Source organism: Sinocyclocheilus anshuiensis, unplaced genomic scaffold, assembly GCF_001515605.1.
Source record: "Sinocyclocheilus anshuiensis isolate Anshui unplaced genomic scaffold, SAMN03320099.WGS_v1.1 scaffold112, whole genome shotgun sequence".
Classification (NCBI taxonomy): domain Eukaryota; kingdom Metazoa; phylum Chordata; class Actinopteri; order Cypriniformes; family Cyprinidae; genus Sinocyclocheilus; species Sinocyclocheilus anshuiensis.
In genome coordinates this window covers 1074744-1090460 of record NW_015557175.1, presented here as the reverse complement: position 1 = coordinate 1090460, position 15717 = coordinate 1074744, and the positions used below count along the sequence as shown (strand labels likewise).

At 37.9% G+C, this 15717-nt stretch overlaps 1 protein-coding gene across 1 annotated transcript in view; it reads right to left on the bottom strand.

Annotated features, from left to right (window-relative positions):
* Positions 1-15717, bottom strand: part of gfpt1 (glutamine--fructose-6-phosphate transaminase 1) — a 37950-nt gene that overhangs the window by 11826 nt on the left and 10407 nt on the right. Inside the window, exons 10-13 of the mRNA XM_016473699.1 lie at positions 13959-14054; positions 11956-12053; positions 10851-10971; positions 10615-10772 (exon numbers count right to left, since the gene is read on the bottom strand). Coding sequence (XP_016329185.1) covers positions 10615-10772; positions 10851-10971; positions 11956-12053; positions 13959-14054 — 473 coding nt within the window. The remainder of the gene's footprint in view (positions 1-10614; positions 10773-10850; positions 10972-11955; positions 12054-13958; positions 14055-15717) is intronic.

Below are 15717 nucleotides of genomic sequence, written 5' to 3'. Positions count from 1 at the left end.
CATCATGTAGCCGTCACGGAAGTGGGATTCGAATTACTGACGACTCGTTTAGACTGTTCAATTGTGTCGATTGTTTCTTCTGGGAGACAATAACTTTATTTATCGTGCACTTATGGCTTTACAACTTTGCTAAAATCGTTTACATTCACATAGAGCTACATTACACTGCATGAAAGGCAATATTTGAAATGGCATAATAGGGGCACTTTAAGTGTTGGCTATTATAATAATGGCTATTATAACTAGGGCTGCAACTAACGATTATTTTGATAATCGATTAGTTGGTCGATTATTTTTTCGATTAATCGGATTTTTAAGCAATTATTTTTTTTTATTTTATTGACAAAAAACACTATTCCACATTCTGCCCAATGTCCTTCAAACAAACGTGCCAACTGAATGCTATGAAAACATACAGTGCTTAATTTATTAGACCACCTGCCATAAAAAGAAAACACATTTTAGGAATTTGTCAAAAAATGGTTTACATCAAAAAAATGTATTGTCATTTATTGGGCAAATAAACTTAAACAACTAAATAGTATATATTCACATAACAAAAAATGGCCTCCTATGCCCTTCATAACAGCTTGCATTCTTGCTGGCATTATGTACTTTGCACCCTCCAACAAAAGGACTGCAGATGAAAATTAGCCTGAATGACTAAATCTGGCACATTTACATAGTAGACTTGTTTACTCATGTTACTTAATGTGTATTGTCCCTTTAAAAAAAAAAAAAAAAAAAAAAGAAATACTAGCCTACTACTGTTACTAAAGAGCTTACGCATATTGCGTAACCTAACCAATGCAGAAAGCTAAAAAATGATTTTGGTAATCACCAGTACAGTTAGTTTAGAGCAGCAGTGGCACAAACAATAATTTGTTAAAAACCTTCCATAAATTAGTTTTAATAAATTTGTTAAGCATTGTATATAGTGAATATAGTTTAAATCTCTGCATTAAAAATTTTAATAATAATAAAGATGATAAAGACGAATAAAATCACAAACTAATTAGTAGTAATGTTCTGCAGGAACACACATTCACTTTGACCACAGTCACGTCTTACTGTCATTTCTTTATCCTATAAAAGGCGGTTATGAAGCATCTGATAATTACATGCTGTTATCCCCTTACAGTTGCTACTCTCATAAAATACACGCAATGCATGTTGACTTTTAAACCTTAATTTAACTTTCAACAACAGATATTTCAGCACAATAAATGTTTTTGCATTGATTATTAATTGTCTGTTTTCCGTCTAACGCGTGTGCACGCAGCCGCCGCTCTTTCAGTTAAGATTTCAACTTAACGCAGACTGTCAGCATGGACCTTTATGCAAAAATGGAAATGCTCACGTGAACTTGTGACATTTATACATAAGGATATGACCGTAAACTACAAGTTTTTGCGCTGAGGACGCACACGCATCATCGGTCAAAGCGCCTGACATAGCAAGCCATTACGCTGATGCATTAGCTTAAAGCTTAAAATAAAGAATTCTCATGTTTTGGGCAGCTTGGGTCATGTAACTCTCCCGCAGCATCTCATTCTGTTTCCTCCACTATTTTTAGATGCATTTTGTCCATAGAAATGCGTAATTCAGTGCTGTAATTTGACGCAACCGGGACGTGCATTGGACGTGCATTGTGGGCAGACTCGACTAATCGATAATGAGAATCGTTGTCGATGATTTTCATAATCGATAATAATCGATTTTATCGATTAGTTGTTGCAGCCCTAATTATAACACTACACTGACTCTTTTTAGAAAGTGTATATTTATTGTCTCTTCTTTCATGTCAATAGAAGCTGAAAGCAAAGAATAAGTTGCATTCCACAATGACTTCTACAATGGTGTAATACCCAATAGTCCATACAAAATTGTATCCCCAAAGCATAAACTTGGTGTATGGCTGCAAAGGTTAAAGGCGGCATTTGGGACAGATCTACAGTGTGCTGTTCCTCTAGAACAGTCGTAGCCAACCCTGCTCCTGGAAAGCTACAATCCTGGGTTGTGCTAGAAATCACCCCATACCCTTAAACAGGGCAATATTTTAGGGGACAGCTATTTGTAGTGGTGTCTGAAACCATAGTGGACATTATTGAGTGCACTCATTCAATACCATATTGCAATGTTAGGGTCGTGCCGAATAAATTCCCACTTCTTGCCAGAAGATAGCGCCTGCAGCTGAATCATCCATCAATTTGTTTTCAAGTCAAGTCAAGTCTGCTTTATTGTCAATTCTTCCACATGTACAGCACATACACACAGAGAATTGAAATTGCGTTACTCTCAGACCCTTGGTGCATACAGATAACACTAACAGTAGAACATAAATACAGATATACAGATTAAATATAAAATACAACTATACAAATATACAAATAAGGTAAAATGTAAAAAAAAATATAAAAAATAAATAAATAAATAAATAAAATAAAAAATATATATAAAGCAGCACACGGCAGACAGAGTGCAAACGGTGCTGTTTTGTGCCTCAAAGCGAGCGAAGAAGACGTTCAGCTCGTTCGGCAGGGAGATGGTGCTGTCACAGGTGCGTGGTGGGGGCTTGTAGTCCGTAATGGTCTGTATCCCCTGCCACAGGCTCCGAGTGTCTCTGCTGTCGCTGAAATGATGGGCTATCCTCCTGGAGTACTGTCTTTTTGCCTCTCTGATGCCGCGGGAAAGGTTGGCCCTAGCTGTCTTCAAGCCCACCTCATCTCCAGCTCTGAAGGCAGAGTTCCGCGTATTCAGGAGTCCGTAGACCTCCCCTGTTAGCCACGGCTTCTGGTTTTCCAGACCTCTTGTTCAATGTGGGTAGAGCGTAACGCCATACAGGTACACATTTCTTTTTAATTGATTATTAAATAGTTTAATTAAGGTTTATACATGCTAGTTTCCATGAGAGTTCAGGAAAAATGGTTTCATTACTACTGGAGCTGCCAGTTTGCTAAGTTTCAAATGATTATTAAACAGCAAGCACAAACCAAACCCAAAAGCAGCAGCCTTTCCGGCACACACAGTTTCCGAATTCTCTCACTCGTTTTCATTCACTCCTTCAACTAGACTACATTAGTGGACTAATATAGGGAATAGTGAAAGAAGGAATAGGTGATTTCGAACACAGCACTGCAGTTTAGCTCCAACCCTAATCAAACATGCCTGAACAAGCTAATCAAGGTGTTCTGGATCACTACAAAATAACAGGTAGGTGTGTTGGATCAGGGTTGGAACTGAACAGGCAGGTAACCCTTGAGAAGCAGGGTTGGTTACCCTTGCTCTAGATATTTCTAAAAGATGGGTTCACACTGACTGTGATTTGCTCTGACAAAACAAACAGACACCATTCATTTTTGGTAATTTGTGGCACCACAATGAACAGCAACCATTTGGTGACAACAATGTTATACAGTTGGATACCATGGCAAAGTTACTAGGGTTGGGTTTTTTTTTTTTTTTCGATACCGGTGCCAAATCGATACTTTTAAAATGGTTCCGGTGCCTAAACCGATACTTACAAAAAATAAATAAAAATTCCCCAAAAAAGGATGGATTGGCCATTAGCACTATAAACACATGATGTCGGTTTCATTCATACTGCATGCCAGAGGGCGCCCTCACACAGAAAATCCACATATCCAGTCAGAGAAGTAGCTGAACTCATGACCCTCCAGGAAATCCCTTATATGGACAAAGGCATGCTATTATAGCTGTAACTGAGTAAACAGAACATATAAACGTTTTGAATGATAAAACAAAGACAATAAACACTCGACTGCGACAATATAGTTTATCTGTGTTATTCAAGCCATCTCTGGTATTTCCATAATAATTAAGTATATTTATAATCCATTGCTAATCGATGTATTCTTTTTAAAGTAGCCTATGGAACTTATTTTCTGCCTTATTCTGTGACAAGAAGCCACATCAGATCACAAAAGGAAGCATTTGACTGGTGTTGTGGAGTAAAAAGGTTATAATGTTCTCTTTTGTTGGACAACAAGTTTAGAAATGTGAATACAAGGGAGGTTTAGCTTTAGGCACTTTAATTTAAGCATGTTTTGCTTAGTTAACGGAAGGCTACCTGCTGCCATCAAAGCAAGTGTAATTACTGCATTCACGCGCTCCTCGGATGCTCCCGAGTTGTGCTTTTAAGTCGGAATGTGAAAACAACATGGACACTCGCGTTACTACAAAGATTTGTATTATTAGAGCTTTCCGACTTGAGTTCACGTGCATTTTCTCAGTCGGGAAATTATTTTTCACGTGCGGTGCCGGTGATGATGCTTTTTACGCCCGTTTCGGAGAACCAGAGGACAAATATTTCAATCGATCGCTCCGGCATGGCACCGAAATTGTTGTGAAATGTTCTGATTCAGTTCCAGTACATACCGGTTACATAGGTACCGGTGCCATATTGGTACCAGGTTTCGGAACCCAACCCTAAAAGTTACAGTTTGAGAATGCATATTTGTTCCCCTTTTTTCATTTCAGTAGGAGCTAAACAGGAGATGGATCCAGCGAGGGTCAAGCAGAGCCACAAAAGACTTGAATGACTTAAAGCCACTGAAAAGAAAAAAAACCTTCCACTACAGAGGCGTCAATGGGCAGCATGACATAATTAAGGCTTTGAAAACCGTGATGAACAAAGAACCCCTAGCGGAGCACTGAAAGTTTTATGCATGGAATCATGAAGGAATCAAAGCTTGCCACAGCAGGAGTATTCTAAAAGAACAGTGGCCTCATGGGAGAGGGAGGACTGCAATCACAGCAGAATCTGTCACAATATGTCACATCTACATCAAATACAGCAGCTCACAAGATGGGCTGGGCATAAGCTAACTGGCTGCAAGCTGTGCTGCAACTGCTGTATTTTGGCAAACTGGAAGGAACAGTTGGAGGGTGCCATTTGATCGGCAGTAGTCTCGCGTAGACAGACCTTCAGACTGATGGAAGAAGGTCTGGGAAACATAGCTGCTTTGAATGACCAAGGACCGCGTAAAAGGCCATATGACTGACAGGTAAAGCAGCCAATCATGTTTCGTTTTGTGCCGCATCATATTTAGGGGCATGGAAATGCCATGATAACAGACCGGTGTAAAACTCTTGGACTTATTTAAAAGAGTCTATGCCGCAAACTTTACATATGTCAAATACTTTTGAAAATCCAGCATTTAGTTGATCCTGATAGGTGCTCATTGTCACAGTTGTAACATGACGGCTTTCTTCTTCCATGAGGGGGTTTGGCGTCAAGACATCTTTGTTTCCAGGTGGAATGTTAAAAAAACATGACACACGTCCCCCAGGAAATCTTTAGAATTCAACCAGTCAGATGACGACTTCGAAACTCCTGAAGTGTTTCCAATTTTGTACACCATATGCATCAGACGTTCAGCCAATGGTCCATGGGCGTGACATCTGAGGCGGAGACTAAATTGGCAGATATTTGGATTTGGTATGAATGAAGTCGACCTAACCATCTAGTGGCCACAATGCTAAAATGTGATTGCCACCACAAATCCAGCCAATGAAATTATCAGTCTAATGTACCCAAGGCTTGCGCCCATGTACATCCCTTAAATATAGGATGTTTTGAAAACATGTGGTCAAAAGAGTCTGAAAAATAGAACTGGCGTCTGCATGACACTCTCATTTCTCAGTCAGCAGAGAGTTCCCAGTTTTGCAGTTGCAATCCAAATTATTACAGCTGCAATCTGGAAACCCAGGAGCGCAACACTCCAAGTAGTTGTGGGTTTAGAGGTTCCCCTGAGGGACTGCTCTGGTGCTGTGCAGACATGGGTGGATAAAGAGCAACAGCCTGCATCTGTGGAGCAATCCAACGAGTCTCAAAAGTCCTGATATTTTAAAAATGTGGTTTAAGGAAATTGAGGGTGCATGATTGTACCCGTTTATTCATTGTAAAAACAACAAAAAAAAATGAAGTCCTGTGCAGACACTTAATGCACCGATCTGGAAAAACATGAGTTGGGGACTACAAAGTGGGAGGATAAAAAGAATGGATGGATGAATTTCTACTTTTATTGATGGATAGATGAGAAAGTCAGAGTGTCATTCTCTTTGTGATGAGAGTTCCAGTTGGAGAAATAGCTTTCAGAATGACCATCCCTACAAAGGGTATTCATCCGAGGCTCTTGAAAAAGCATTATGATCACAATGCACCACAGGAAACGGACCACCATTTTACAGTGCCAAATTCACGTTAATGAAATTTGAAAAACAAGTTAATAGAGTAACGCAACAGAATCTTAATGCATGACCACACAACCAGGGTCGGTGGAATCGATGGCTCAAGGATCACTTTTGGAGGTCCTTAACCATCAATCTTCTGATTACCAGGTTTTAAACAATCACATGACTGTATGTTTATCATTAACATCAACAGGAATTCAAACTGTAAGATGTACATTATGTGACTAGGGATGTAACGATTCACTCAACTCACAATGTGATACAATTCACCATACTGATATCACGATACAATTTTCTCATGACTTTTTTTTTTAAGAAAATGAGAACTGAAAAGGTCTTTATTATTTGTCAGCAGTATTAAATGCTGCACATTTCTTTGCGAAATTTAAATGTCACATAACAAAACTAAATTGAAATTTTAAAACAAATCCCAAATAAATACATACAAATAAAAGAAATCCCTTCATATAAACAAACCAAGGCTTTGCTTGTGCTCTTTCCATTTAAAATTAGAGGCAACTAGTGGTCGACCGATATTGTTTTTTTGACAGCCGATATCTTGGAAAGCAGGGTGGCCGATGGCCGATATAAAGCAGATATAATTTTATTTATTTTAATTAATATTTAAGAAATTTGAAATCATTTGGAAATGGATAAAAAAAATAAATGTGCAAAATAAGCATACTTATAATTTAGATGACAAAGTATTTTTCACAAATAAATAAATACTTAATAAAACAAATATAATAAAGGAAATAAACACTGTAACCAACAGGGCACTCAGTATTCTGGGAAGTCTGTGTGCATTGGAAATCATATTTTTTTTTCCAAATAAAGCCAAGGTAACACTCATTTTACATACAGCACACAGTGGAAATGACATGAATATGGCAGTGGGCAAATGCATAAAGCGCAGCATAATTTGAAATCACGAGTTTAAAGTTTGTCGATCGCGCATCTCCAGTGAAGCTGAACTCTCCACCTGTCCGCATTCAATTTGCACGGACCGAAAGTCATGCAGAGAACACGCGATCATGCAGGATACAAATGCACACTTCACAAGATCTCACAAATGGATCCGACTAAGTTTGCAAGGTTTGTGAAATTAAATGTTCATTAGTCATTCAAAGATTTGTTTAAATTATATAAATGCATATTTGCTGAATGCTGACAGCAAATAAGAAAGTATTATAATGTTTGCCTTTCTATTACTAATAATATAAAAGCAATTATGATACTTTTTGTATACATTTTAATTCCTTTGTTTAACCGTTCTATCTGATTATTAGACAGACTTGTATCCGTATTAGACAGAACAAGAGGGAAAATGTGAGCACTGTGTGTTCAGGCACTGCCGTTCTCAGCGCCGTCAAAATAAAAGTCCGATGCGCCTCGAATGCATCGGCCAAACAGGAAAACTTATCGGCTGATGCCGATATTTAAAAAATGCAAAATATCGGCCGATATATCGGTCGACCACTAGAGGCAACCACTGCATTTTAATCATGATCCAAACAAAGATGCTGCATAAATGTAGCATAAGTTTTTTTATTTAAATTAGATTGTATAATTTCAAAATTTAAAGCAAAAACAGAATGCTCTGACTTTAGCTTTGTGAAACTATACTACTGCATGAGAAAGCAAATCCATATAGGATAAGCGGTTTTGAGGATGGAAAAATGGATGGATAGAATTGTTTGGATCTTCAAAAGTGGCCAATCATGCCAGAATGGACCTGAATGAGATTTTGCAGTTGATGATGAAAATATGAAATACTAAGACCATTTTCTTTGGAGTAATATCAAAAGTATAAAGGGTCAATTTTTTGATTTCATATAGACTTGAACATGACCTAACGAACAATCCGCTATATGATCTCAGCATAAATTCCCTGCTTTGTGACTTTAAATACAATATTTTTATGGCCCTAACCTTTGCAGTAATAACTATGGTAGGGGGATTTCTTTTACAACTATGTAACGTGGTCATTAACAACCTTTGGGAGTTTGTTCAATCACAACTGCATCATAATTATTCTTGAATACAGAAACAAATAAACCACCGATCTAATGAGGGTTTGATTCTCAACTGTAGAGTCCTGCATCTCTGAAACCTGGAAGACATCAGAGGGAGTCTGTAACTTGTTAAAACTCATTGAAAATGGCCTGCCCAATTGCTTCAAGAGCTAAAGAAAGTGGGACTAAAATACCAGTGCAGGATTGTGGCAGATGTCCTGGCACCTCACTGTAATTTGATATTTATATAGGCAATTATATCACCTCAGTCAGCCTGCAGGCATCCATGTTTCTATCGTAATGAAGCCCCATCATAAATCAACTCGAACTCTCGTGTTTTTTGCATGACACATGTTAACAGTGAGAAATGCCATTTCTCCACTTAAGATGGGTGAAAGAAAGTAGGGGTAGAGAAAGGCTGGACCAGCACGAGTATGAAAAGTGCAATCTACTTTGTGGTCATATTTCTTCTCTCAGCATTAACATCTCTCATCTAGCCAAATCCAGCTGCTCCTTAGACTCACGATTCCAAAAACAGTTTTTTCTTTTCACATTTTTGTTATGACTTCATTAAACTTGTATGTGGTGCTCGAAGCTGTGGAATAGTGGTTAAAACACATGCTCCAGACCTTCTGAGCAGTGGTGCTCATGTGGGAGACAGGTTTGAATCTGGCCACTGATAGGAAGCCTTAGCTGTGTTTATGATCAATGTGCATGACAGTGGCTGTGAAATTTGTGTTTTAGGTATTGAAATAACATATTTTGAGTTTTGATATTTGGAATATGGTCATTGCGCTACTTTGGGCTATTTTTGTCACGCAGATCTGGCAACACTGGCTGTATGGAGCAGAGCAGACACTTTCAGTTTAGAATTGTAGACCAAACACCGTGTAAAACAGACTACCATAGCAAGCCTAGTGTTTATGCAACTCCATTCTTGTTATGCCCCAAATTGCGGGATGGCAGGGCCTGCGATGTATTTTTTTGACTGCACACTCCCGCCCACAGTAAAGGTAAAACCGCCCGCTCCCCCAAAATCTGTGTTTGGGTCCCGCAGGACCAGTGGGATCCCAATCCCAATGCAGCCCTCTAGAACAGTGGTTCAAGATGGTATGGGACACATTTCAATTCATAGAGTTCTAGTTCCCGATTCTTATCTATTTTCTCACTTTCAACTCTCAAGTGCATTCACTAATTCTTTAACAAGCATATACTTTTAGTACCGATACCACAATGTAATGGTGGCTCACAATGGTGGTTCAGCATGATAATTTCCTTCATGTAAATAAATGTTTTATGTAAATTACATTGATACTGGTGATTTTCAGAGAGTGGTCTACACAATAATGAATCCCCTTACCTGTCCAACAAAAAAGCAGCAACACTACTTTATATTTTTATACTCTTTCTTCAGACCTATTCTGCTTCTTTGGCCCACCACACATAATTAAAACACTTTTTTTATAGAAAACTATGAGTACCGTCTTCACCTCATGTGAGTGTACACCATTCAGATGAAATGTCACAAAAATGTTTTAATATGTAAAGCATTTTAACTTAGCACCAAACTAATGAAATGAAAAAAACTTGGACATTTTTTGTTAATTTATTCACTTAGTAGTATAATGGATAACCAAGCTCCCATGTCTAGTTGCTCTAGTACTACTGTAGCATATTGGTCATGTTTTAAAGAGGGCAAATTAAAGATAGGTATCTCTTGAAAAGGGCCCCTGGCTCTGGGATCGCTGTGGGTTATAGGCCAATTCAAAGCACATAATGAGGGATACCATGTGTGCCATTCACTTGGTAATACACAGTAAATGGTGAAAATAATCTGTTGTACTGAGCATTGGATGCTAGCAAATTGGCGGAAATGGGTTGAAGAATGGTGCGAATTACAAAGGGGTTTGCAGGGGGATCTGACACCTAATTAAGGCTTGAACTTCCCAAAGTCAAGTGTCTTAAATTGTACGCATGTTAACAGTTTTAACTCTGTAACCCAAAAAAATGGAGATTACAAGTCAGAGAGTGTAATTATTTTAGACGCTTGTGAACAGAGGAGGCATTTGCCTTCAGTAGTAACCATAGCAACTGTGGGCTGCTTGAGCATTAGTATCAATATCAGACCAAAACTAGAACTATCATTATCTATAACTATTATTTAAATTTACTAAGGCTGTAAAATTGGTTAAAACTGTAATCAGACCAATTGCATAATATGTAGATTTTTTTTTTTAATTATACTAAATGAACAAGTTAATGTGACAGTTTTTATGCTTAAAATGTTTAAAGATGGTTGCTGTTTTCTGCCCCCTTTCTGCCTCAGCTGATGGCAATAAAATCACTTGATACATTAAGAAACAAACAAAAAAACCAAACCCACCTTGGTGCTAGCCACACCAATCTCTGGGCCAGCATTGATGTGAACGCCACAGTCTGTTTCTCTGGAGATGGAGCTGCCCACAGTGTTGGTGATGCCCACCGTCAGGGCACCTCTCTCCTTACAGTAGCGCAGAGCCAACAGGCTGTCTGCTGTCTCTCCTGAACACACAAGTTCAGATGACTGTCCTGTCTCAAAAACATATTATATAACACACACACACAGGCACACAAGCCAACCTGACTGGCTGATGAAAAAGCACACGTCATCTCGGAAGACAGGAGTGTTTCGATCCAGGAAATCACTCGCCAGCTCCACCATGACAGGAAGTTCAGTCAATTCTTCCAGTACTTGACGAGTCTAAGCGAAACACAGAACCAGCATGAACCAATTATTATGTTGTAATCAGACATGATCATAAAGACATTACTGTTGTCTATGTAATTTTTTTTAATCATTTTTTTTTTTAAGTTTTAAGTTCTGAAACTTACAGTATGTTTTCACAACACGAACTCCAATGTCAAAAGATCATGGAAAAAATAGATTTTTCCTTTAAATGCTGAATTTAAACTTGTACACATCTGTGGCCCCCTTCACACCTGACATTAACATGTGTTTCATATCTGGACAATCTTCAGCTGGATTGCATTTACACCTTGGATTCCAAGTCTCCAGTGTAATCAGATTTCAAAATGTTGTCTGTCATATGACAGATAATAATAAGATATCTAGTCTATTGCGTTTCCCTACTAGAAATTGTGTTATGCGAGACATGAGTGAAGATTCAACACAGACTGACTGCAACACAAACAGTTTTTGTGGGGTTTGCGGAATTAAATATTTATTAGATATTTACACTGTCTATTACTAGTAACAGAAAAGCAAACACTATCAATATGTTTTCATTTACGGTTTACTTTCTTTAACATTTTAATTTAACACTGCATTTGAATTTTGACAAATGATTTATTAGCCAAAAATGCTAAACAAAGAAATCTAATGAGAATGGAGAATAGGAGCTCCGATGCATCTGTGCTCAGATGCTGATGTTCTGAGTGTCATCATAATAAAAGTCCTGCTTCTGAACTTTATGAGGTAAATCGAAAAACTTAGATACTTAAGAAATAATGAATAATATATTGATATATCGGCCTTGGTGATATATTGGCCAACCACTAATTACTTTGAAAACTAACTTTTCAAATATAATATTCTGTAGCATTTAAATGTTGTTAGCTGTGCTTAACCAGCTCCAAATGTGACGTCGAAATGTGTCTTCAGTGTGTGCGATCCATTTGCTGGAAAACCCATACTAATGCCAGGTTTGTTTAATGATGTACATACTGCAACCCCAGCATGGTAACTGGTCCCACAGGCAATCATTATGAGCCTCCGACATCTCTGGATCTCTTTAATGTGGTCTTTCAATCCTCCCAAGATCACTGCAAACACACATACACATAAGTTAAGAAAATCCAGTATACAAGTAGAAAATCAGCTATTCCCAGTAAGTTCTGTTTCACAATTCACTATGAACTTTTAAAGGAAGCAGATTAGCCAGAAACTTGCTACAGGGCTCGACAATAAGGAGTGATTGTGAAAAGACGCTCGGGACAGTTGACGGATTTGTCACTGGCCCGATCGGGCCACTGCTGCATCGTCACGAAATGTTTATCATTTGCATGTGTTTTTAAGCCTTGTTAATTTAAAAATTCAAGCGATTTTAAATAATTCTTCAAGACGCAAGACGCAAAAGACAACTCCATTCAGTACTGCATCTTGCGCTTGCGAACAGACAAATACATACAAGTATGTCAAAATGCTCATCTTGGCGAGTAACATTGTAGCTTTAACAATTATTAACCGATATTTAATTTATACGAATTAATCAATATTTAATTATGTGTGTCATTTTTTGTTTTATTTCAACTGATCTCTGTTCCGGGCTTGCACACAAACTGCATTGCAATCATTTTCCAAAATGTAATTTGTGTGGAAATATTTCGAAGTCAGAGGCCAGAGACGCTGAAGAAACACAAAGAGGAGAAAATACTGTAGCAGGCAGCGCAAACTCACTGTTCACAATGCATGCAATATTGGAAGAAAATCCTATTGAATTGGTGGTGGGGGTTTATAGGAATGTATCTCTGAGGGGAACTGTCTTCAGGAAAGTTTACATGGCACTTTCTTTTCATCTTGCATCTGTAATGCATATTGAAGTAGTATTTAGAAGTGCAGCGCTGCTGTGTTTTCAGCGGTAACCAAAGAAACTCTGTTCCAGAAGCGCCACCTGCTGTCAGAGAGTGAATCTGTGTCTCATTCAGTCCGTCTGCTGCTTTTGTTTCATGTTGTATAATTTCACAAAGCTAAGGTCAGACCATTTCTGTTTTTGCTGCAGATTTTCAAATTATACAAATGAATTTGAATCAGAAACAGTACATGTGTGTAGCATCCGTGACTAAAATACAGTGGTTGCCTCTAATTTCAAATGGCTACAGACATTTTCATTCTTTATAGTTTCTAGTTAAAAAAAAATAAAGAAATATATATAAAAAAAGCAATCAGGCAATTTGCTTGATATAAAAAAAAGAAAATAAAAAAAAGGAATCGAATCGGCCATGAAAAATCAAGTTTGGTGCATCACTGAGTGAAGAACATGCAATGTCATTTTACATGTGATTTTGCAGTTTCTGTACCCGAACACCTACAAACCTGTTTAATTGTATCTTTTAAATGAAACACTGTTTAATTTGTATCTTTGTTCTATATATTTAATTGTGTTATTGCTTGTAATTTGTTCATTTGTTCTTATTTATTGACAATTCACTTGTCTTTATGTTTAAACTTTATATTTGTTAGGCTAGTAGTTTTTGCTGTGGTATCGAAATTGGAATCGAGAATTATAAAATTTAATTGGTGTCTAAAATATTGGTGTCATATAAGCTTATTTATTAGAATAAAAGACAGGATAGCTCAAAAACACTGATAACAGGAACTTTTTTTTTTTTTTTGTGGCAGGGCCAGTGAAAATGTTGCCAGGGCAAGTAAAAATTTGAAGCACTGTAGAAAAAACCCTTAGCGTTGCTACTGCGTTTCTCCTGAAATCTGACTCATTGCTAATGAATCCAGTTTTACTGACTGATGCAGTTGACTGACCATTCAGTTCTACCAAAGTCAACACATACAGTAAGGAGTCAGCTGGTTCATGTTTGCAAAGACACAAATTGTTCCAGTTAATAATTTTCTTCCAACCGGTCTAGCAATATGTCTAAATTCACAAGAATGTTGAATTCCCTAGAAGCTTTACTTGTGTCTGGTCTGGAAATGACTTGCAGATCTGGCCTCACCTGTGTTGTTCTCAAAGTTAACTCTTCCTCGCATGGTGTTGACCACAGACTCTGGCTGCTCAAAGATCTCCTTCTGCATGAAGGAGCTGAAGTTTCCTGTTTTTAAAGAAGAATCAGAGTGAAGTCAGTAAGTGCTGAAATACTATAGAATATTGTGGTGAAGCACAAAAGGAAGCTTTTAAGTGATAAGCATCACAAAAGCACGGCATTCTGTTGTGTTGAGCAAATTATGGTGCCATATTTTTGAGGAAATGTCATCTGGAAGTGCTCTCGTCTTAAAGGGCATCTGGGAGGTGTCATAAGCCACGGCTGAAAAATCATTATCATAAATATGGGATTAAGAGATTTCAGCCACTGACGCAGAGCAAAACCAAAGCCCTTCATTTTCTGCTCTATAAGAAATTCTTGATTAATTCTTTTCTTTTCTCACAGAATCATTGAATGCGAGAATAACTGAGGGAATGCTATACCCCGAAATTAGGTCATGAGAATTGTATTTATTTTTATTTTTTTCACAATAGTTCAGATGAAATGCAGGGAGGCGCGGAGAAATGGGGTAATGAGAGTGGATGGAGAGATGGAGGAGGAGCAAAAAAGGAGGAGAAATATAAAGCAGTGCACATCTGATGCGATGTACTGCTCTCTGGTGGCCAGAAAGCGAGCACACATTTGCCCTCTGACAAATGTCAGCTCCTCGAAGTTCAACAGTACTAGTGACTGCTATGGTAGATGCACAGCCATAGTCCGTTCACAGAGTGCGTGATTCACACACACAACTGGAAAGCTCCAATCAGAACGCTCGACTGCGATGAAAGTGAGAGGAGAGCAAAGAGATGAAGGTCTCTTCGAACATGTAACAATATAAAATTTCTGGTCACACTTCGGTTTGGGAATCAAGTCTCACTATTAACTAACTATAAACTATGACTTTTGCCTCAAACTCATAATTGGCTGCTTATTAATAGTTAGTAAGGTAGTTGCTAAGTTTAGGTGCGGGGTAAGATTAAGGCATCTAAAATATAGTCATGCAGAATAAGGCATTAATATCTGCTTTATAAGTACTAATAAACAACCAACATGCTAGTAATATGCATGCTAATAAGCAACGAGTTAGTAGTGAGAATTGATCTTTAAAATAAAGTGTTACCAAATTCCGTATGTTCAAAAACGACAAAATGTTCCTGAAATGGGGATTAGTTCATGAAGTTTGAGATGTCTGATTCTGGCATTGGGAAATCCTTTTAGCTATTCGATTTGTCCAGATTGTTTATTTAAAAAAAAAAAAAAACATGCAATAGTGATCCCAAAAGCCTAGCTGTTATATGAAACTGATTGGTTTCCTGAGGGCACGGTGCAAATCAGCATTTAACGGCATAATTTGTGCATTACTGTTACAGTTGCCCTCTTTGATTGATTGAGTCAGTTCTCTCTTAAAGGTTTATATGGCAGAGCTGCATTGAGAAGTTTGTCCATAAACGTCCTGAAAACTTAACCTTACAATCTTAATGTGAGTCACATAGGGTGTGGTTGGCATCTGTGTGTTTCCCCAATGAAAGTTGTGTGTAATCATGTCTAACAGGCTCTTCAATTTCTAAGCAAACATCTCTCAGTGACGTCAGAGGAGTAACCTCAGACTTCACAGGAAAAATATGATTACCAAAATACGCAACACTTCGAACATAGCAAATAATTAGCATGAAGCATAAATAGATTGTGTGTGGGCTGGGTTTTTTTTTCTGTTGCTCAGTTTCACGTCAGT